The sequence below is a fragment of the Alligator sinensis genome, unplaced genomic scaffold, assembly GCF_000455745.1.
Source record: "Alligator sinensis unplaced genomic scaffold, ASM45574v1 scaffold1283_1, whole genome shotgun sequence".
Taxonomy (NCBI): Eukaryota; Metazoa; Chordata; order Crocodylia; family Alligatoridae; genus Alligator; species Alligator sinensis.
In genome coordinates this window covers 524,698-548,834 of record NW_005842091.1, presented here as the reverse complement: position 1 = coordinate 548,834, position 24,137 = coordinate 524,698, and the positions used below count along the sequence as shown (strand labels likewise).

Here is a 24,137-nt window from a genome sequence, read left to right as displayed (position 1 = left end):
GTCCTGGTGGACTTTCCAAAGCATGCCCCTGCCATCCCCTCCCTCTTCCCGCTCCAAACCTGGAGACACCAAGGACCATGCTCCAAAACGACTCCTCTGTGGTCACTCTCTGGGTCTCAGGATGCCTGAGAAAAGCCACAGGGGATTGCTAATGTTTAGTAGTTCATGACTTCGTCCTCTGTTTGCTCAGCAGGGGAAGAGTGAGCTTTAAGCCAACATAAAGGTTGTCTTTGTAATCAAGCTTTCCCCTTGACAAGACACGTTTCGCTGGTCTGATCCGGACCGGTCTCGGCACGTTACGCGTACAATTCACGGTAGAGCTCTGACCCTGCCTTGGAAACAAAGAACGGAGCTGAACTTTCACCCAAAATTGAACCCAATTTAAAACCCCGTGAACGTTCAAGAGCATCTTGGAGATAAGCTTTCCGGCTGCTTATTTCAGTGTTGACTATTTCCCGGTCATAAAAAAGTCGTGTCAAATCCAGCTGTAGTTGAAAGACAAAATAAAACATTAATGCATCTGTCCAGGTGTGGTTAGCAGAAGGTCTTGACTGTGTGTCAAAAAACTAAGGGCTGGGGGGACTGACTCATTGAGGGTAACGAACCATCCTTTTTTCATGACGTGCAAAACATACGACTGTTGGAGAGAGCATTATTCCCCACCCAAGAGGCCAGACCTGGGCAGTCCTGTTTGACAAGTAAAACCCAAGAGAAGAATAACAGACATGTTCGGGACTCTTAAACATGTATTTTGACAAACGCACACAGACAATATAGGGCCTGAACCAACGCTTCACTGAACTGAGGAAAGTACTATTGAGCCTTCATTCTCGCTGCCATCATTTCTGACTCTGTTCTCCCTTTCCAAACCAGCTAGCAATTTCCATTCTCAGTCCTTGCAAATGGAGAAACACGAGGCTTTTCAATACATTAATTCTGAAATGTGCATGATACCAGTCTAAAACCAGTCTACCCTACAACCTACCCTACTACAGTCTACCCTACAAACATGCATGATACCCCCAAAACCAGTCTACCCTACAACCTACCCTACTACAGTCTACCCTACAAACATACATGATACCAGTCCAAAAACCAGTCTACCCTACAGCCTACCCTACTACAGTCTACCCTACAAACATACATGATACCCCCAAAACCAGTCTACCCTACAGCCCCCTCACCTGCTAAGAAAATAACATTCAATAAAAGTGTCTTATTGATCATGGAATCAGAGCTTGTGGCAGAGGTAATATCTTTTATTAGACCAACTAGAGATTTGCAAAAAACAATTATTTGCAAGCTTTCAGGCACTGCAGTAACATGTCTGGGACACGCTTCCAGGCCAAGGGCTCAGTTGTGAGAAACGCTGCACAAACAGAGTAGCTAAGATGGTACTTGTCCTTTTGGAAGAGCTTTCAATCTTGTTTTCAGACTTGATCTAGTGAGTAAACCAATAGCGCCAGAAAGGCACACTTCATAACCACGTTGTTGCCTGTTGACTTAGCATTTCTCCGTCCTCCTGTGTCAGGCCATGGAGAAGTCAAGCAGTGGTTCCCACAGCCTTCCTTTGCTTGGGGTGGGGGTTTATGATAGGAGCAAAGTCAGCAGGGAACTGAGGAGCAGCACGGCTAGGAGGTGGAGGGCATTGCCACGGGCATTGGCACTGGCATTCGTAGAGCCTGGTGATGTTGCTAGAGAGACAAGAAACAGAGCTGATGAGGAACTGAAAACTCCTCAACCTTACTGTTTACTGTCCTCTCCTGTAGCGTCTAAGGGAGATCTTGGGGTCTCTTACCAGGACTCATCCCAAACCATCCATCCCAGGTTGCACCCAAGATGCTGGGATGCAATGCTTTGGAAGTGATGGGTCAATTCTGTTGGGAGCTCTGGTCAGCAGGATGGTTTTCAGCAATGCTATCAAGTTGCTGACCGTGCCAATGCTTGCCCTTTATTCGGTGGATCCAAAACCCTGGGAAGCGATGGCGCTGCACTCTGCATCCAGATGCTCTTTATGCACATGTGATTGTGGAAGTCGTAACTTTTCCCTCTAAACTTTCCAATAGGAAACCCTCATTATTTGCTCCCTTCTTTTTCAGACCGAGGAGAGGCATAAGCCCAATTAGAGGAAAACAAAGGCCGCAGAATACATACATTTGGACGGGGGTGTAACAATGATGTAGCCATCTGGAGTTCCCCCGGTGAGCCCCAGGCCCAGCTTATCCAAGTCTGGCTGTTTCTGCAGGCTGATCCACTCCTTTATGAGTGAAGAAGTGTACTGTGCATCCTTCAGGTCTTTCACATTTACTCCTAGCAGGCCCTTCACCTGGTCAGTGGTTAGAGCCTAGGGGAAATCAAAATAGCAATCTGAGTAACGAAGGTTACTGAGACTCCTATTTCTCACCCAGCCCAAAGCCAGAAGACTGGGAACGCAACTTTTTGGGGCAGGCAATGGCATCTCTTGGAAGGAGGTGTTTCTATCAGGCCCAGAAGGATTCCTGGATCCAACCCTGACAGCCTGATTTTGAGGCATCCTTTGGTAAGTATAAGTAAGCAACCAAAATGAGGGCTCAACCTGTGGCAGGAGGGAACCGCAGCCAGAGCTGGCTGTGATCTCTCTGGAGTTGGGTGCAATGACTCCTGATGTATGCCAGCATTAATGGCATCCAGCAGGTCACGGATGTGATGGGCAGCCACCTTTTACAGCACAGCCAAACTCACCAACACGGAGTCTCGTCTCAGTTTCGTGAAGGTCCCAATATCCATGTTCACGCTGTTGTTGCTCAGAGCTCGTAAGTCCTCCGCAGGGGCACCGCCTGGGGCAGGAGAGAACGTGTATGCAGGGCAGATGTCCTGCAACAAACCCCGCAGGATCCCTATATTCCCTCTAAAATCAGTGAAGTCGCAATAGGTACGTGCTTTCCCCATGATGCATAGTGGGGACGCAGGGTGCAAACAACTACCACTCTAAGGGGAAGAGAGTTTCCAGCCTGCATAGGACAATAAATAACTTACTAGCCCAGGTGGCTCAATCCTGGAATATCCCTACATGGCATATCCAGCTTTCATGCAACCAGCAGAGTTTTCCAATAGTGGGAAGAGATGAGAACTTAGCATATAAAGTGCTTTGTAGTGATCGCCAAACTAAATACCAGCAAATCGATCTCTAGAACAAGCCTCTCCCATCCAAGGGCAGGCTGCTAAACGGATAAGAGGCTAAGTGCTTTGGGTTTACTGGTATTTCATACAAACATCTGGAGGATTTTGAATCAGGAAGACAGATCCACTCCTGCCCCTCTTCCCCCGCCAGCAAGTGCTTTCCAAAATGCAGAGCTGGACCCTGCCAAACTTCGTGGACCTTCAAAGATGCAAGTTCAGCCCAAGGCAGGCTGAAGAGCAATCACTTTTTGGTGGGCCAATGCTTCTGCTTACCCAAGTATGGCTTGATAAGGTTGTAGTAAGCGGGGAACTCAGTGCGCTTTCCTGAGAAAGCATGTTTAGCTTTGGGGTACAAGATGTCTTTTGTACGCTGAGAACACTTTGAGGGGTCCAAAGAGGCCATTCTGCAGAAAAAAAAGCAAGATTCAGGAAGACACGAGCTGGCATCTGCCTTTTCTTTAAGAAAGTCACAAACATTTATCTGAGCTTCTGTATGTAGCCCCTGCACCCCCACCATCCCTTCATCCCGCCGGGAGGAGTCTGGGATTGTAGCGGAGACACCGAAAAGTTGAGTGACATCCCCAAAGAGCTGGGAATACAGGCCCCGACTCCCAGGCTTAACCACTAATGTAGGTTTTCTCACTGCTTCCTGCATTAGCTTTCAGTGGATGACGTGCAGCGGAGCCGGGTTTGGCTGGATGGGAGAGGGAACGTATAAGCAACAAAGAAATACTTCACTCACTCCAAGGCGCTGGGCTCTATCGCGTTCAGCTGCATCTCATCTAGAAGACACACGTATCTCGTACCGACCGCATTCAGAGCAGAGGTGTTCAGGGGGTTTCCCAGGTCCGTGTACCGCTTGATTATTTCACGCGCCTACAAGTGCCGTTAGCAAAACAAGATGCATCGATTCACCTTACGTGTCAAGAAAAATCTCACGCAACCCCAACAACCAACACCCCAAGAAAAACCTCAAGCGCTTCCTGTCTCCAAGGGCAAAGCGAAATTCGAGCCCAAAAATACAAGCAGGTTGATTAAGTGGAGGAGGATTAATAAAATAAGAGACTCCCAGTCACATCAGCATCTTGCAAACTGGGAAGCAAGCTCCCCCAGGCAGGCGGTCCCCGTCACTCCTTGCTCACCTGCATCTCAGGAGGCTCAGTGGAAAGCAAGGCGGCGAGCGTGTCTGCTGAGCTTATATTCCACTTCTTAGTATCATTGATGGTGATCAAGGCGGTGATGGCTCCGAGTTCGGGGAGTATCCTCTCAGGGTACCCGTCGGGATAGGCCTGAGGACAGATTATTAGCTCACTCGGTTTGCCAAGATTAAATGGATGCCCCTTGCCGAATAACCGATGGAGAAGGGCTCCGGAGACTCGGGAGTGCATGAGTATGCCCGGCCCCTTTCCCTGCATGTTCCCAAATTCCTCTCCCCAGGCTCCTATATGAAGGCCCCTGGACATCACTCTCGTGATTTCCACTCAGCACCGTGCTCAAATATAGGCACAGCCCGTCACGCCGGCTGTCCTGATTTTTTGGGTCTCTTTCCTGACAGCTACTGCCTCAAAGCCACGGCCTGAGCAGATACCCCGGTGCCCTTCAACCAGGCTTTACCTCATCCAGCTTATTCTTCAGCACAGACAGATGCTCATCGGTGAAGGGGTAACTCAACAGTCGAGCGAGATGCTTCTTTAGGATGTCAGCTGTCAGGCAAGCCTGTAAGTCCTGAGGACTATAGTTAATAGGCATCAGCTCATCCATTACCACCTCATCTGTGATTGTCTTGTCGGAGGGACAAACTGTTGGAGCAAAGATCAGATGTCTCTGGTGGGAAAGGTTGTCACCCTGCCCGATCAGCTACCCTGGGTCTAGAGCTGACCCGTGCCATTTGGAGCTGCAGGGCCCTGCAAGCATCAGCAAGGACGTCTGGAGAGGGGATTGCAACCCGTGTTAGTGAGAAGGGAGTTATGGCTCCATCTCCATCAGTCCTTCATGCTGTCCTTCTTGGCAAGTTGGGGATTATGCCCAGACTGGCAGGGGAGGTGGGGTGGGATGCTGTCTATAGGGACGGCTTCCTTTTGCCTTCCCCGTTCCCTCGCATACCTGCCCTGCAGGCTGCCCTTTGCCTTCACGAATGTCAAGATGCCCAGAAGCACCTTGGCACTGACCTGTGCCCATGTGGCACCTAAGCCCCTTGGTGTCTCTGCACGGGGTTGGGTGTGGGGACGTACAGTGTTGTGCAACACGTGGAGCAGCTCATTTTGCAGAAGTCCCTTGATTTCTAGGCCCAGCCGCCCTGTTGCGGGCACGCGAGGAACCAGAAGACAGAAGAGCCGAAGGCTAAAATCGATATACAGACAAAGCAGCCCACGTACCAGCGCGTCTCCACCGGGAAGGCTGGAGTTTTTTAACCACAGAGGCCAGCTGCTCCCTTGACAGAGGTGAATTGTTCAGGAAGTTTCTCAGCCAAGGGTCAAAAACGTCCTGGAAGGAAAAGGCGAGGGCAGAGAGGTGTGGCACATCCTGGGTCGTTTCATGCCATCGGCGTATGTCCTCACCTCCTCCCACCCCAAAACCAGCGATCAATGAACCAACGCAATTGATCCCCTGGCAGAGGCAAGTTCACAAGTGCTGTGTTGCACACACGACCCACGCACCACCAACACGCCGTTGTCTGATGTGCCCTATGTTATTGAAGTCACACTGGATGAACCTGAGCTCTGCCTCCGCTGCAAGTGGAGAAGGCTGTCATCTAGATCATTGCTGTGCCTGGTTCCCCTGAAAAACCTACTTTACTAACCCCCCACAAACTGGTCCTTCAATAAACCCAAGCATGACAGTAATTAAGCAGTCTGTAATTAATCATGACAGTAATTAAGCAACAATCTTCTCACCAGGCACTGGCAACACCCCTGGGAGTTTTGCCATTGATTGAATAGGGAGCACCGCCAGAGCTCACTCGCCTTGGATACGGTTTAAAATCATTACGTGTCGAAAAAGCAACGAGATGCCTGTTGGCAACGTACCCGGGGGATCTTGTGCAAGATGCTCTGATCGAGGATCAGGAACAATCCGCTGAGCTCGCTCAGGGTAGAAGCCGACCACGTTGAAGGAGGACTGAAAAGCAAGGAAATGCAAATCATCTTCCAGGATTTGAGCTCCAGAAGCCCCGGGGCTATGTGCTTGTCGCATATGAAGCAAAGAATAGAAGTATTTGAATTCCCAACCCCATCTCACCACTTCCCACTGGGGTTACCTTGGCTCTAGCAGAGCCAGAGAAATCCTTACTGAATCTTGGGTGGGCAAACTGCGTGCAATGAATATATTAACCCTAACCACAAAGAGCAAAAATACTTGCAATTTTTACAACAGACAGAACCTCAAAGCACCACACCCGAGGAAGGAAACTATTGTCATCCCTCTACTAAAGGAGGGAAAAGGGCACGAAAAGACTCAATGATTTCCCTTGAAAAAGGTGGTGACCCAGGATCCAGAGGTGCAGTGGCCACCAGATCGTCATGCCCGCCCCAGCTGAACCAGACTCAAACTTTCTCAGAAAACCTTGGTCAATTCATTTTCCCCGTCGGCCTTTTTTGTTTGCAAGGACTGGACAGATTCGGGCCTGCTAAGACAGTCAAGAGACTTGCAGCTTGCAGCTGGATTAGAAACCTCGCTGAGGAAATGTGGCTTTCAGGAGCCCAAATTTAGGTGAAAAATAAATTAAGCAAAATGAACTTTTTTGAGCTTCTGATGTCGCCGACAGCGTGTAGTGCTAGGCTATTATTTCATTTACCCTTTCCACCACTCCGGAAACCCCAGTAGGAGACAATCCAACGGCGACCCTACCCAAATGGCGTGGTCCCATTGCTGATGACATCCCGAATAGCCTCTTCTTGATCAGGCGTGAAGGAGTCACACTGGTTTAGCTGCTTCAGCAAACTCCCACCAGAACTTCGAATGTACTCACCGCCGAGGGCGCAGACAAGATGCCCCAGCACCCTTGCCTTGTCTTCGCTCACGTGGGTGCCCGGGATTTTCTGAATTAAGGAAACAGCCACGTTAAATAAAAAGGGAAGAAAGCTGGCTCCTGATACAGGGCATATGGAGAATTCACTGTTCTGCTGACAGCGCCCCAAGAAGGGAGACCCAGTCCAGCACCAAAGGCTGGTGGTGAGACCTGCATTTCATCCGCATACCCATTATAGAGGCCGGCTGCTGATGTTTGCCTTTGTATTTGGCCTTTGCTAGGATGCGGTCTGGGCCTTGCTAGGCTTCACGCATAGTTTCATGATGTGGAGACTAAGGGTAAAACATGGGAAGACAAACTCCAGGTTTGATTCAACCCTTCTTTTCAGGTGGTGGTTTTCATTTCTACACTCTCAATGCATGTGGGAGTCGCATCTTTGAAAACCATGAACCAGAGACCTTCCTTGCCATGGTGGGATCTCAAACTCATGTCCACCAACCGCAGCATCTACAGGGGCCCTTTTGCTACCCGGCGTAGACCTCAAGACCTTTTGCTCCACAACCACAGGACTTTGTGACTTGAACTGAAAGACACCCTCCATTAACTATGAGCAACACGGGACCTGTGGCACCCAGACAATCGGTCGTGATTTCACCCCATGCAGGGGATCCCTGACATAGTCATCGTCGTTCCCTTGAAGTGTGGAGTGAATCGCATCAATCTATTCAGTCCAGCATGGGAAGAAATGTATTTTGTCTGTGCTAACAGATCTCCGGTAGCTTGAGGAATAGAAAATTCACCTGCCTTGGTCTAGAGCAGTGCTTTAAAACCTTTTTCATTTGTGGACCCCTAAAAAATTTCAACTGGAGGTGTGTTCCCCTTATAAGTGTGGATACTCATACTTCTGATGCACCATTACCACCTTTGGTGGACCCCTTAGACATAATCTGTGGACCCCAAGAGGTCCACGGACCACAGGTTGAAAACCGCTGGTCTAGCGGAAAAGGCTATGCCACCTTATACAGTATCATTTGGGGTCTGTTGATTTTCAACATCAGCGGTTAAAACTTCATATCCAACGCTTTTTCCATTTAGCACAGAGTCGCGGTCAGCAGTCCCCGTTCAGCACCTGGACTGCTCGTCTGCATTACCGAATACGTACCAAACAAGCCAAGGCCTCCAGGAGCAGCTGTTTGCCCTGCGGGGAGTCTCTCTGCAGAACGCCAAGGTTTGCTTCCCCAACATTAAGGAAGTACTGCCTACAGCTTCCTGTCGCTGCGTAATCCGAAGGGCTAGAAATACAGATGCTCCATGAATTCAGACGGCATCGCATTAAAAGAGGAATCAAGCTAGGTTCAAACCTCCCTCATTTGAAACACCTGGATCATAACTTCCATATTGCACGGCCTGTTTCAGCTGCCAGAGACCCTTGGAAGACTTCTCCGTTCAATTCATTTTCTCCCTAGGGAGTCTACCTCTGAGACCCAAGATAGTGTTGTTCATGTGTGCTGCTCTGGATGCAGAAGCCCAGGGAATGAGCTGAACAATGGGCTTCTCTAGTCATAGGTCATAAAAATTCACACTAGAAAAAAATCCCTGTAGTTTCAAAGGGACGCTGTCAATTCAAACATAGTCTGCAAAAGAGATCTGTGCCTTCCACTAATATCACACTGGAGTGCGGTGGCTGAAGGAAGTTTAAAATTGCATTCATCTTTTCCTTTCCTGCAGGTTTTCTAGTTTTGCATTTCATTCTGCTTAGCTAATCTTCCTGAGATACCTCGGGGATAAATGCAGTGCGAATGAATAGGGGTAGATGCATTGATAGGTAATTCAGGAAATATGACTACTCTCTTCTCAATGTCTATACCGTTAGAATAAAACAGTGGGATGGACAGCAGTGCCACGGTACCTTAGAAACAGCAACAGGTCTTTAGGGTAGTTGTCTAAATCCTTGGGAATGCCATGTGCTGTCACCCTCTTAACTAAACACCGCAGCTGGAAAGAGAGCAGAGTTCATATGAAAGAAGGGAAAATACCAATAAAACAAAAACAGTGCTCAAAAAATAGAGAGAGGCAGAAACAGCGGGGAGGGTCTGGTTTTTGAAAACACTTGTCGGGCCTTGCATTTGCCAAATAAAACATGCCAGAATCAGATGCGCTTCAGATCTAAGACCCATCCAGCCCCATCAAGTCTGCAGCTGTGGGTCCTTGATAAAGGATTTGGGAGCTTCTTTACAGAAAGAACTACGCGCCACCTCGGTGGAGGGACTGACCTGCTCTTCTCCTAGCCTGACGTTCTTCTGCTTCATGGTTTTGGCAAGCTGCTGAAATGTTTCCGTTTCCATCTCGTTGGCAGCTGCACAGGTGAAGCCTTGGAGGACGGAAGGAGAAAGCCTGAGAGACCCAAAGGAAGCAGGAGAGCTGTGGTGAGGGAGAGCTTCAGGGCACTGACCTTCTAGCACTAATATACACAGTCCCAAATCCCCTTCAAATCTATGATCTCCCCAACTTGGTGTCCTCAAAACTAAGCTGACAGGTGGAGCAAAAGTTCTGCCCAAAGGGCACTTGTACGCATGACGAAGAGTGGCAAAAAATGGCCGTTTGCCTAGCATAACGGCATCACCGTGTACACGTGCACGCTGGTTTTTCATGCCAAAATGGATTTGAGCATTGCAACTTAGACCGCCTCTGATGCATTTTGGTTTAATTGTGGCCAATTGTTCTATGAAACTTAGTTTTATCGTGGCAAATCCATCACAGGTGCATGTCGCAAAAGACTCCACGTGCCCGTGAGACCATCTTCAGCTAAATGGACTGGAACTTGTACTGCAGACGTAGATGGTGGTCCACGACCCGTAGCCCAGGGGAGTAGTGTAGTGACTGGCGTTCGGGTTTAGAGACGTTCCTTAACTGAGAGTGTGGGAGCTGGGAATTAGGAGCTGATCCCTCAGAGGGCAACTAGCCAGTCACCCAGAGACAGACCTTTTTCTCTCAGCATTTGCAGACGTTGTTACCCACAGATAAAGGTTTGTTGCTCTCATTCATCGCATGCCTGCATTTACTGCCCCCAGTAATGCCTACAAGAAGCTAGCTGACGAGGAGGAACCTCCATTCTCTCTTCAAGAGGCCACCTGCTAGACAAGAGCCCTTTGAAAGTGCCTTGCTTTACGTATTTAAAAAAAAAAAAGCCTGGAGTGAAATGAGTGTAAATAGTGATGCTGATTTTATCATGCTTCTAATCACACAACACCGGGAGAGGCAGACACAGCCCCAACAGATATTAGTTATTGGAACAAAACTGTGCAACAGCGATACATGTTCACCAAAGAAAGGTTTTCTGCAGATAATGAAAAGCATGGCAAGGTTTCTAAGTGGAGTCTAGCTCAGAAACCTTCACGTGAGAAAGCAAACCAAGTCTATGGACAATTTTGTCCAACCATGGGCTAAAGCCATTCTTGCTTGGGCTCCAGGGCCTTCCTTCTCTCTTGCTATGGATAAATTTGCCTAATAGGGCAACAACTCAACCAATATCGATGGAAGAAATGCTACCTGTTGAAGTCGGGCTCATCCTTTATCACATCATCAAAAAACATGGCAGCCTGTCAAAACCAAGGCAAAAAGAGGGTTAAGTGCTTTGTCAAGTTTTCTTTCCCCTCTCTATACAGATAGCTACATTAGCTGTATTGTCAGACCAGGTCAGAGCATAACCAAAGTCCTATCCCAAGAAAGAAACAAAGACAAGAAAACTGCCAGTGCCTTACTTGTTCCCGGCTCCATGATTTCTGGTTGAGATCTTGAACGCGGGGCCTCAAATTACCGAAGACCAGCAAGGATTTGGGGATGTGGTCAACCAGAGCATCTGGGACATATTTTATCAGGTCGATGGGACTGCTTATAGCTGAAGACATCTAAAAAATATATAAAACAGCCCCATGCACTGAGGTTAGATGTGGCAATGGTTGGTGAAGAAATTAAGAGCAAGATACAAGACTGACGGCTTTTTTCTCGTCCTCTGGGCATTTGCCAGCTGACACCCAGCACGTCACCGTGTCTCAGGCTGGAGGAGCCGTCAGGTCCATCCGGGGGTACTGATGGTAGACAGGGCTGCCAGGTAACAACAACCACTGATTAGCAAGGGGGGTAAACTCTGTGTGACCCAGGAAGACGGAGCAAAAAAACAGTTCCTTTGAATTACTGGCTGTTTGCTTTAAAATGGTTCAGCATGCCAGAAATGGAGCGGGGGTGGTTTCCCCTAAATTAGGGTTGGCAAGCTGGTCAATTATTGTCAACTGTACTGGTCAATTCACTGCATATTTTTGGACCGGTCAAAGATTTACAAAACCCCCCGCTTTTTTTTTCTAGTTTTCTTGACAGAAATATGATTTTTTTTTGTTTTGTGACACATTTCTTAATGGAAAATTGGTGCTTTTTCTGTGTAATATTTGGACCGACTGGCAATTTTATTTTATTTTTTACAATTTTTGGCCCATAGTTGACCCGTCAATTGACCAAACTTTGTTTGACCAGTCAAATGCCCAACTCTTGCCCTAAATACCTGGGCCTGCAAATGGTGTTAGAGCATGGAAATGCTGTGGTGGGGAGGTATTTCTTCTTTAACCAGTCTAAAGGAAACAGCCACACTTAGGATGCAGGTATAGATTGTCTCCTAGAGGCACAAGGTCTAAGGTAAGTCTCTCCTGTTACCAGGAGTATTGAAGAGCAAGGGGAGCAATGCATCCCGTGTGAGCTCACGTATAAAACTGGGGTGAAGACCAAGTCAAAAGTTGAGCAGATGGTCTGACTTCAAGTCACTGCAGTAACGATGTGCACATTCACTCCCTCGAATTAGTATGTACAGAAAGGAGCCGGTTATCACAGCTCACTTTTGCAATATGCTTCAGCCCTACAATGGTCTGTGTGTGGCCTTCACAATGATTTACATGCATTCAAAAACCATCACCTGTCTTTAATTCCTCTCTCCCTGGGAGTGGACACTTCCATGAAACCTGCAGGTCCAACTTTTATGACACCTTCCTCCATAAGGTCCCTTCCACCCCCTAACAGCGATGAATCTATAAATAGTACCGTACAGACAACCAGGAGAGGCGTCATACTTGATTATGTGTTATCCTTGGTTGCCAGCCATAACCATCATCAATCATGCACATTGCAAAGATGGAGAGGAAACTAATCCATGACCCCGCTGTACAAACTTATCAGCACCTACGTACGTAAGCTCTGGGGGAAAGAGCCTCGGTCGGTGTGTATGTGTCAGTGCATGCCTGTGTGTATTCACAACGCAGCGTTCCCCTGTGTCTGAGTCACGCTGGCTCTTCCAAGCCCTGGGCACCACCTTGGAAAACAAACAGACTTCACCTTTTCCACCAGCACGGTTTTCAGAGCAGATGGCATGGTCCCAATCTGCTCGACAAACTCAGGCATCTTCATAGCTTCCAAGACCACTTTGGAAGGCAAGCTTTGAAGTCTCCTGCTGCTTAAACCAGCTGCCAGGCTCCCTAGCGCTGCAAGGCTTTGACCATCAACAACCTGAAAGATGATATAATGAGTGGATGGGAATATATGGTCCATGCCTCCGCCTATTAGAGCCAGAGGTGCGATAGAGCAAGCGTCACAAACACACGGGGTCTGTGCTCTCGGTACCTGATAGCTGGAGTTGAACAGCTTGTTAATGATGGTGCTGGACTGCTCCGTGTTCCAGCCGCGAACTTTGCTCAGGGATGGAAGAGAAGCCACGAAGTCTTTATCACAGATGCCGTTTTCAATCTGTGATGCCGAGAGACCAACGGCCATCTGGCCCAAGGCACTCAGGACATCAGGAGGGAACCGATCAAATTTGTTCACCAGCGACATTGCCACCTGAAAAGGTCCCCCAAGGGCGGAGAAGGAAGTCAGCAAAAGAATTCGCCTGTGGATCTCTTGGGTCTATAGACATCTACAGCCCCTGGGCTCGATATCCCACACGATAGTGGTGGAGCCAGCAGCCTGTCCGCACTCTCGCCATTCCCCACGGAGACTTTGCAGACCCTGAATGTTATTCAGATGCTGATATGAAAAGGCAGGGGAAGGCGGTATGGCTGCTTCTATCTGCCCCAGACCTAGTTTGCACTCATCACTGCAAGATCTGAGCATATTTCACGTATGTTGCTAAATCACAGGCTGCTCAAGAGACCTCAATCCTCTGTGCCTCAGTTTCTTCATTGGTAAGATGGGGATGATGACACTTCCCCACCGCAGTGGAGGGTCAGGCTGCTTGTAAAATATTGCATACAGAGGGTCAGTATTAAGGGCATGCATAGACCTTCCTTTACCAAGAGCTAAGCACAAATCCATGGAGCTGCACATGTGCTTTTAGCGACTGGTGTCTCTGCAGGGCTGAGCATCTGGAAACCAGCCCAGAGCATTACCTGCAGCTCCTCCATCGTCAGGGAAGAGGCCGGTGTTTGCTCCTTATCGGGGCCTGATCGTGGACCCAAAGCACAGTTCTTGTTGATCCTCTGAACCAGATTCAGGGCCTCGTTTTTATTGAGGCTGCTCACAGCAGAAGGGCTGAGATAGCAAACGAGCTTGTCCGGGAGGCTGGAAGTGGAAAGGAGGGCAAAAAAGCATGCATGTGATACAGGGAAGGTTTGTTCCAGCTGACAAATGAAGCCAACATTTGCAAATCTAGTGCACATTTCCCATGATCCCTTTGGGGTATTACCAGGGTGCTGATTTCCCTTGGTCCTGGGTGTTTACAACCTGATCCACCCAGGGGTCACTTTTAAAGCATTGCATTGATCACCCTTTAAAATCCACCTCAAAGGAGGCACTCATGACCACAACAGAAAGCCTCAGCTACACGACACGGGCGTATGTACACGCCACGGTTTTTGCCCTTTTACGCGCTGCAGCTGGCTCCCAGTTCAACTGTAGAAGGGGGTGGGAGTTTGCATTACCTTGCCAGCTGGAAGCCAGGGGCAGAAGTGAGTAACAAGGTATAATACACGGCTGTTTCCCTGGGCAATGTGAGGTTACTGATCATCTCTACGTTGACTGGGTCTCTGGCAAATCTCTGGAGCTGAGAGAATCGACAGGGGAAAAAACAGGAAGAATTTAAATTGGCATTTTAACTGGGCTGGTCATCAGAAAGGAGCACCAAGAGGGGAGAATTCCCCTGATAAGCTACAAATAGCTCATGATGCCTCACTAAACTGAGAGAAGAAGAAAACCAGGGTGAAGAATGATAATGGACCATGTGAGCAGGCAGGGAGCCCCACCACCACCCCCTGGAAACCCACCAGCCCAGCATCCATCTCTGCTAAGCAGTGACAACACAAAATTTGGACCTGCTTTCAGTACTGCCAACTTCACACGTTAAAAAAAATCATAAATTGGGCTTTAAAACTCACGAGGAGTGTCCTAATAATAAGGATTTGTGGGGTCGTTTTTTGGTTTCTGAGCCTCCAGGGGAGTTGGATCAGATTTTTTAAAACTTTTCTCCAAAAAGGACTGGAAATGCTGTAAAGGAAAGCTGCGGTTCTCATGCAACAGCAGTCTCCAGGGACTTTCAGGGAAGCGTCAGGTTTGAGGGGAGTTTTGATAAAACCCCCAATAAAGTTGACAGCAGTGTAATTTTCACAGGAGTCACGTTCATGGGAGCAACGCATGCTCGGCATCCCCAAAAATCAAGCCCCTCTATTTCTCTTTGTGCTTTTTTAACAACCAAGTCCCATTTGGAAGGAAAAGCAAAGTTACAGCGGGTGCGGCTCTCGCTGCATTCCCTTTGCTCAGGACGTGACACGAGGGAGCAGAGCCAGTTTCTTTGAAAGAGGAAGGATAATATTAAAAGCTGAGAATACATTCAAGATCATATTCATAGCTGAGAAGGAGCCGTTATAATTGTCTCGTCTGTTCTGCACAACCCAGACCAGCAAACCTCAATCGCTAACGCCGGCATCGGTCCTACATGCCGACTATAGCATGGCTTTTACATGAACATCCGGTCTTGACTTAAGGATCATTTTTGCACCTATCAGCTCCAAGTTTGGTTTCTACAAATGACCTACCCCGAGGTTAAGTTCAAGGCACATACACCAATTTTCCTCTGCTACAATGAGGCATGGACAACCCCAGCTGGATGCAGATGATAAATCAACTGCTCCTTTGCAATAAACAATTTAAAATTTTTCAAATGTCTGACCCTCTCTGGCTTTTGGCACGACTGGAAGATGAGCTATCAGAGTCCTACAGGACTGGTTGCTCTTATCCTAATCCGAATCAGCTCATATTTTGTGCACCGAAGTTTCCCGTCCACCGTTCATACTTACAGTCAGCTCATCAGCAAAAAGCCGCAGGTCTCCCACGGTGACGTACTCCATAAAGGAACCCAAATAATCAGCAAACCAAGCGGTGGAATTTAGGCCGTGAGCAGCTGTGTTGTAGCAGATCGCTTTTGATCCTGCAAAACACGGGCAACACGTTATACTACTGCGGAGCTGCACGCCGAAATCAGCTAACGGAGGGCACCCCAGGGGTTTTGGCCATTAAAATTAGCAAATCCTTAGCCCTTATACAGTTCTGGATATGTAAAGGAATTAGTGTGTGCAGGTTAGGTATAGTCTGGAGTCTAAACACTCATGATTGGCTGTTTCACAGAAACAATTAGACATTGGATAATTCATCCCCCCCCCTTTTTTTTTATATTTCTTCTTAAAATTACAGCTGATTCCCTTCTCTGCACTGGCTTAGCAGATCTGTGTCTTTAGCCCGCAGGGCCAAGTTCTGTTCGGACTTTCTGCACCTAATGCAATGAGTTTTGTGGTGTAAAGTGTAACTCAGCACAGGATTGTGTTCATTGGACTGCAGACCCTGTGTTATCAAGGCTTCCAGGCTAGAAATCTGTTTGTGATGCTGCATATAAGCAGGTATCAATTGACTTCTTATACATCCCCCAACCACTAAAGGGACAATGTTGATGACTGTCAAGCCAGTAGGCCTCGGCCGTCTTGCGCTCAATGTCATGACACACGTTTGCATTTTAAACTGTGTTGGTCCAACAGGTTGTGTTTGCAGTAGAAAGAAGTTACCGTTTTTTGTGAGATAACTTTTGAGTCCCTTATAAATATTCCCCCGTTCTTCTGCCGGGAGTTTGGAATAGAGGCCGTTCAGGGCTGCAACTCTGGAGGAGAAGGAAAAGAAAAGGAGGTGTTTCAAACTCCAGCTGGATTTGTCACAGAAGCAGCTTTACGTGACAGTTTGGAGCTACTTCAAGAAAAAAAATCTAAATGCAGAAAGCATAACCCTTTACTGTAGTCCATGACGTCGAACCCTGTTGTCCAGACATAACCTAATCCTGACCCTCCCTGCTCATCATCCCTCTCTCACCATGTACAATCCAGACCAATAAATAATGTTCTTTCTTTTTTAGACCTACTTTTCTTTTCAAATCATTGCAAACATTTGGACCTCTTGCTTATAACCTACCTTGCCCTTAATAAACTACAATGAGGTTTGGATGTTGCTGTTTAAGGGCAGGGACTTTCAAGTATTTCATAGCAATGAATTGCCAAGAGTCTTGGCAATTCTGATAAGTGCTTAGACCAAAGGTCAGTAAATCACTATGGGCTTTGGGCCATGTCCCCCCTCCAGAGATGTCAATGGATCTGCATTGGTTCACACCAGATCAGGAGCTGGGTCTTTGCTGTTGGAGGATGGAACGAAGGCCAGTGTCCTGCCCCAGCCACATCCCCGCAGAGCTAGATTTGGGCTCGGCACTCACATGTTGCAGAACGTTTTGCATGAGACATTCATGGCGCGGAGACAAGCGAATACCCGGGGGTTGGCCATGAACGGCTGAAGGCTCGTGTGGAGCCTTTGGGACAAAGCAGACAGGCTGGTGATGTGCGCCATCCTCTCCCAGATGCCGTTAAAGAAGACCACGTTCCAGTCTTGCGAGAGAGGCATGTGAGAAAACTGCAAAGAAGGAACAAGGAGGGAACAGGTTGAGTCGTGTGGACGTTGCATTTAAATGACCACACGTGCAAATCTGCACGGACGTCCGCACCCATGAGCAGGATCAGGACTGGCAACAGGAGTGCCCTCCAATGGGCGCCGCGTCTTCCTCTTTGCACAGACAATGGGGCCATGGTCTCCCGGGACCCGTGGCCCACTATGGCCAGTACAAATGACCATAAAAAAGGCTGGATGGAAGTGTGCTTCCTTCCCTCCAACAATCAAAAATGTTTCTGTAGAGGAACAAAAATCCTTCATTTCATTTCAGAGTGAAAAGTTGTAAAAACTTGAGTCTGAGGGGGGCAAAACAAAACCTTGTCCTTAGCTGAGCCAACTCCTCAAGCCCCTGCCTCCATCTGGAGGCACTTTCCTGGCCGGTCATCTGCCCGGAGGACTCTGGCTCCTTGCATGGTTGCTGTTGAGTTTTCCAAAGCAATATGTGCCTGTGGATGGTATAAATGCCACCAAATCCACATTTAATGTTGGAAAATTCTCAGCCAGCTCCAATGCTACCAGCTAGTGGAAAACATTGCAGATGTGCCAGGACTCTTGGTCACTTAAACTGCTGTGTGAGGGCAATATTCTGAGTTTATTTCCAGGAGTCTGGGAGCTTACGTGCATCGTGGGAGATGCGTTAATTGAAATGGTGCCAACTTTCCTATTCTAACACCAATGTGATGATGGTTAAAGTAGCCGGACCGCCTGTTATCTGCCCACCCCCGTTTGTAGCTGGCTGACTAGCCTTCCATAGGAGGTCACGTTTACAGGGAATTAACCGCCAGACAAATGTGACCTACCCGCTTATTGAACTTTTCCAGGGTATCTGCAAGCACATTGGCATCAAATTTGGAAAAGAGCAAGATGGAAAGCATGGGATCCAGAGTGCTGATGGGCTTGGAGCTGAGGCAGGGATACAGGGACATGAGGAAATCATCCTTAAAAGCCTGGAGTCCAGAGCTCTGGAAAAAAGAGAAGGAAAATACACATGGTGTGAGGCTCAGAAATGATAGGTTGCGTTCAGCGATGCTGCAGTATCAAGTCTCATCCATTAACTCAGACTCCCATAGCCCTACTTACCAACGCGTGAACATGAGAGTAATGCAAAGTGGGGGAGCTAATGGACCTCTTCCACTCCTCACCCACCCAAAGTTACAGCAGCTGAGACTCCTTCTAATGCCTCCAAATTTGACCTGGCATCCCAACAGACATCAACCATTGTTTGTGTCCTCCTACAATCAAGGTATGGTATGAGGCAGGGAAGTTTTTTTCCTGACAAAAAGAATCCTAGATTGTGTTCAGGACCTGCTGGATGATGGCACTGGACATTTAATCTCATGAGGTTCAACAAGGACAAGTGCAAAGTCCTCTTTGGGGACCTGTGCCCTGCTGCGGTGACCCCCAATGCCACTGTGCCCAGGGAGCTGGTGGGGTTTCTTTCAGACTAAACAACACTGCTCATTTCTTTGAAATATATCCATTAGCTTATGGAAATATAGGGACCGTCTTTACCTGTGCACATGCGTACTGGCCAAAAGTGAGGCTGCAGGGGGAGGCTTTGCCGCTGGCTATCTCCAGGAGCGTCTCCTTGCTGACACTGCGGGGAAATAATAACCACCTCAGTGTTTGTCTCAACCTCGCTGGATGCAAAGTGCCGAAGGGCACAACAGCCCGAAGAGGAAAAGAGTCATCACAAAGAGCTCGGGAAAGGAAAGCCTCACATCCCAATGCTTGTGAATCTTCAAAGCAGGGCAGGAAATTGCATTCACTCAAAAATCCTTGATTTCTAAGTGTGAGCTGAATAGCTGAGTAGCTCTTTTTAAAAAGAGTTCAGTCCTCCAACCTCAATGACCACCCGCACCACCCAAACAACAAATGGACTGGATGCCAAGTAGTCAAAGTGAACATCAGATCTACTGGGAAGTCTTTGCTGAAGCTATTCAGCTCATGCTTAGAAATAACAGATACCCTTACAGAAGCCAGATTCAGCGATTGCAAAGATCTGGCCCGTTCAGGTTTCGGATACATGCTCTAATAGTTATTCAGCCTGGGTCATACTCAGATCCCCGTGAGCTCTGAACACAGCCCTGAGGCTCAGGTAGCACAACTCACTGCAAAGTGTGCCCTTTGCCATGCCAAGGAGAGTCTGCCTGTGTCCGTCATGCACTTCTCTAAATGATCTTGGTTTGATTCCTCTCCCTGATCAGCAGTCACCCCTATTTTGTAAAGCACCCAGGGACCATCCAGGAAGAAAGGTGCTGCATAAATGTCAGCTCTTATTATCCAAAGCCAGGCCCCTTTGCAAGCCCGTGTCATTCAAAAAGAAACCCATTTGATAAGAGAGAATTTGCAAGCAGCTCAAGCTCCTACCTTTTCACTGAGGCACAAATGTCAGCTTCTGCTCAAAAAAAGGAAGAGACACAAAGCTGGAGTTAATGCAATAAAGGCATGATCAGGACTCATCCAAAATCTTTGCATGGGGAATTATATAGCGACTTACCATTGACAGGGCTGCTGGTGCACTGAGCAGAGAGAAAAAGAAAGAACATGATCTCAGAGACTGGTTACAATCCTCGGGGACTGCTTAATACAGGCATAAGCACAAGCCACAAGCATTTGGGTTTGGATCCAGGATTCACATGCACCAATTTGGCAATTAGAGCTGGGAAGCTTATTCTAACATTGGAGCATGGGTGGATCTAGGATTTTGAAAAGGGGGGTGCAGGGAGTGAGATGCATCATTGCATAGAGCACAGCTCATATTTTTCTCCAAGTAAAAAGCTCTGTGAGCATGCCTGCAACCTAGGGCTGGATTATTCCATTTAAGACCAAAGCAAACACAAATCTAAGTTTATTGGACTGTGCAGACGTCTTGCTATAGCAGACATTTTGTAATTAAAAACAGAACAAACTGTGCAATGGGAGGCAGAGATGTGGGAAGTTTAGATTCCATGTCCAAGCTCCAAGGAGAAAATCTGGCTTCGATTCCTAATTTCTATTAATTGTAATCAGGATGGGAAGCACACCAGACTGCAGTTCAGGCATCATTTGCAAGGGAATAAAGAGACCCTGTGTATATATGTGGGAGGAGGAGGAGAGAGAAAGGGAGAGAGCTTGCATTCCTCTTACTCGATACGTCACAGCTGAATTCTCCGCAGCCATCAGCCCACCTGAAAAGATAAGCCATGATTTTATTACAGAATCAAGGGTGCCCTCCCAACAAGGCATGCAGCTCGGTCCTTCCTATAAAACTGTCGGCCCTCAAGCCACTGTGGAAGATCAGTCTCGTTTCACTCCCTTCTCCCTCGCTTTCTATCACTAGTACAATATTTTATAGGCTCACTTCTACTTGTGCAATCCCCTTTCCCCTTGTATTCTAGCCGTGCCATGGGCATGTGCACCTGCATGCAGGCTTCGCGTGTGTGTATGCGAGTATTCCTCTACCTACTGACAAACTCTGGAGCCAGTTAAAGTGCAGTTGCACGTTACACTTAGCACAGATTAACAAGCTGTAATGTGGGAACGTTCGTGTTTTAAGTGCCCTTAGTGTAGTCTAAGTGGCCCTCCAAGCATCTCAAAGTTACACAACTTTAGGAGAGGGTTATCTCTGGGCAATGCTACCTAGCTCATGTTAGGGTAATTTCAGTCTGCTCCATGGAGATAAAATGAGCAATTTGCAGTCCTCCAGCATCCAGGATGCTTTGCTTCCGGCTCACCCCCTCCGTCAGCGCAGGGATACAACCCAGGTGTCCCGGTCCCTAACCATGCCTGTGCTCGACAGCCCTCAGAGCGGTGCAGGCAAGAAATGGTATTAATCCTTAACGTGTGCGTGCTCACAGCATGTTCAAACTTTAACACTGCTTTTCTCATACTAGATCTGTGGCTTCCTACCAATGATCCTCCACCAGGACTTGAAGGCTTCCACCGTGATGGGGACACAGGGTGCTCAGTCTCAAAGGTTCACCTGGCCGCTCACTTGAGACTGCAGTGAGGGATGGGCAGTTAGTGCCGGCAGGGGGGATGGACGGCACTTGGGTGTTGCCTGGCTGATGGTGAGGGATACCGCTGCAAGCTGTAGGATGGAACAGCCTTTGTCTTCTGCCCTGTCCTCACCTCTTAATCTTTTCGGCTGTGCCTAATCCTGTGTCTAGGTCTCACACCCTCCTCCCTTTCTGACTTTGTCTGACAAGCACCCACCTCCACAGGCCTTTGTGTTATTGCAGAAAGTACCAGCCTAATCCCCTACAAACATTGCTACAGATTTTCCCAAGAGCGTCACAGGGGTTTTGTGTTATAGAAAGCCACCTGTCTGTGTTGGCACATGGCAGGTCTGAGCAAGTTCACCCCACTTTGTCCTCCTTAATCTCCGTCTTGCTCCTCCCACTCTGATGGCCTTGGCAGTGTTTCTCTGACTTTGCTCTACAACATTAAGTCGGTATTCCAGCTACCTGTCAATGGTACCCAGGATTGTTTTTAATGCCTCTATTAGTCAGGTATCTAGCTCCCAACCTCCCTGACATCTCCCACCTTCTTCCTCTGATCTCCAATCATTTCTTAGTAGGTTAACTTATCCACAGAGCCCCTTGTCAGACGACAAACTTTGCCAAAGCCCAGTTGTCAGAAGTGGATCTAAGGTCGTGATGGGTTATGAGACCAGTCTCATCCAGGTATTGTAGTAGGGGCCAAGCAACATCAGAGCCCCTCTTCCTACAAGCACAAAAGTCAGATCTTGCTCAGAAGAGCTTCTGCCCTGCTGTTAGGCCAGATGGAACAAGCAAAAGCAATAAACCCCGTAGAGGAAAGACTCAGGAGGGCCAACGTTAGCGGTTGCAAGCTCCTGCAGTCGCATAGGCTAGCAATGTGCACTGCCCGATGGCTCTGAGTTTTCTTGGCATTGCTTCTGCTGGTTTGTTTTTCTAACTTTGTTCCGGGTACCCCACGGGATAAATCTAGTAGGAACAAGTTTAAAACAGAGCAACAGGAAATGTTGGCGAGGCCGTAAATAAAAAGGCTCCTTGTCAATGCTAACTGCAAGAATTTGAGGGAAATCCTTCTCCGAGACTTTTTGGGGGAAGTTGACAGAAGCCACCTGCCCAGAAGCACCTACTAGCCCAGGGAGGGTAAGAGAGATGGGGGTGATGGAGTGGAGATATTTGGATGCCTTGAGTTGCTCAAGGTTGTACTGTAAGTCATTAACCGAGCTGGGGATGGACCCAGGTGTCCTGTCTGACCCACTTAGACGTTGGAAAATCATTGATTTGCAGCCCTTAACCAGCAGCTCATGCTTCGGATGGAGCAAGAAATGTTTCGCTATATGGGAAAGAGATCTGGGAGCACTCCTTTTAGTGGTCACCAGCGTGTCGACAATACAGGATGGTTGCAGCAACTTCTCAAATCAAAAACAGCAGCAAATAAATAAATGTGACATGTCTGCCGTCTTTCCCTCCTTTCTTTTTGACGACTGCCGCTATTTACCAGGAAAACCGCCTCTCTCCATCGTTAAGTATCCGCGCCCCAGCAAACATCAGAATCCCTACAGCGTGGTATCACAAGCAAGACCCTACATTCAGTAAGGAACTGAGAATATTTTTTTAAAAACCCAGAAGTAACTGTTGGTGAGACAAATGTTGCTCAATAGCAAAAAAATGAGAATAGAGGAATACAGCAAGATGCAATTCAGGTAGCACCATTTTAAGTCCATATTTTCCCAGGTGGATACTGTAACAGTGAGTAAGAACCCAGAATTTTAGGGTGGGAAGGAACCCAAAGCGTCTCCTAAGTCAAGAAGATCAAGGTCACTCCTTTAAAATTAAGATAGGAAGGAATTCTGACCGAGTCCGGGCTATTTTATTCATTAAAACAACTAACAGATTTTGAGGATACTGTTACACTCGCACCCACCCCCAAGCAGCAAAATCTAGTGATTCAGCTTCTTTTTTTTTAATAGAAACAATCAAAATGATTGTAAATGAGCTTTTAATACAGCTCCCCGGAGAACTGCTTTCATAGATGGCTCCTTCAATAGTAGCAGCTCGGGAGAATATGATAGCAAGGGGGTTATAGATTTAAATAAGTGTACTTACCAACCAAAAAAAGCAAGCTCAGCCCTCTGAGTATAGCCATCATTGCTGCAGTGGTTCCCTTAGCATCCATCCACACTGTTCAATCCATGCACCCAGCAAAGAGAAATCAAACAGGTTTTACAGAAATGATATTTAATGGCAGTCTCAGCACGTGCCAAACTTTGCTTTCCAAGACTAAAAACAAGCAAGACCCCTCTTCAAACAGTTTGCCTGTCGAAAGACCCTGTTACTGGCTGCCCCTCACAAAACAGCTATACAACACTGAGCTTACAGCACTTTTGGAAGTGCAAGGACTGTGATATGTGCAGAGGGGTTAAAGTATTAGGAAATAAAACTTTGCTGCCGTGCATCTCTCAAAGCAAACAGACTACTCATCGTCAAAATAAAATACCAAATTCCACAGAACAAAGGCAGAGCATGCTATTTAATCAGAGCATACCTCTGAGCTCTTGGTCACCTCTTCCTCTGCATGGGGTTGAAAACTGAGAGACACTGGAGGGCTGTTTTTCACTGTATAAGCCAGGGTGGGGCTCTTGGCTTTTCAAAGCTTCATGTGAAATTACAGGACAGATTCTGAGTGCCTAACACACCTTATCATCATTGGGAATGTAAAGGTTTGGCAATATAAAGAGAGCTCGTGTGGATTTGCTAATTTTGGCTGTCCTGAAAAGTACAGTCAGGGAGCTGGCAGGTGCATGGGATCAGAGACGGAGGCTGGGGGGCATGCAGAGTCCAACCCATTGCTCAAGGCAGATCATCCCTGTTTAACACATCCAAACGTTCGTGTAACCTGTCGTTAAAGCTTTCCAACCAAGCCTCTCTAGGTAACCCGGTCCGGTGCTTCACCAGTGGGTAAAAACACATCGAAGCGGTGGCATCTTCTCTTCTTGACCTATGCACCGAACTCCCATTGATAGCAA

General features: G+C 47.7%; 1 protein-coding gene across 1 annotated transcript; it reads right to left on the bottom strand.

Annotated features, from left to right (window-relative positions):
* Positions 1 to 1,354: 1,354 nt before the first annotated feature.
* MSLN (mesothelin) lies at positions 1,355 to 23,287 on the bottom strand. Its single transcript, XM_025204671.1, has 28 exons — positions 23,218 to 23,287; positions 20,264 to 20,304; positions 19,635 to 19,656; positions 19,505 to 19,532; positions 18,647 to 18,731; positions 17,935 to 18,096; positions 16,905 to 17,098; positions 16,213 to 16,304; positions 15,454 to 15,584; positions 14,083 to 14,204; positions 13,552 to 13,723; positions 12,788 to 13,003; positions 12,503 to 12,673; positions 10,888 to 11,034; positions 10,676 to 10,725; positions 9,400 to 9,520; positions 9,036 to 9,121; positions 8,289 to 8,418; positions 7,006 to 7,196; positions 6,186 to 6,276; positions 5,535 to 5,643; positions 4,774 to 4,958; positions 4,302 to 4,448; positions 3,902 to 4,035; positions 3,433 to 3,563; positions 2,722 to 2,816; positions 2,155 to 2,344; positions 1,355 to 1,694 (listed from the first exon to the last, which is right to left on the bottom strand). The coding sequence occupies exons 1-28, from the start codon at positions 23,285 to 23,287 to the stop codon at positions 1,588 to 1,590; spliced, it is 3,420 nt and encodes a 1,139-aa protein (XP_025060456.1). The 3' UTR covers positions 1,355 to 1,587.
* Between the last annotated feature and the right edge of the window lie 850 nt (positions 23,288 to 24,137).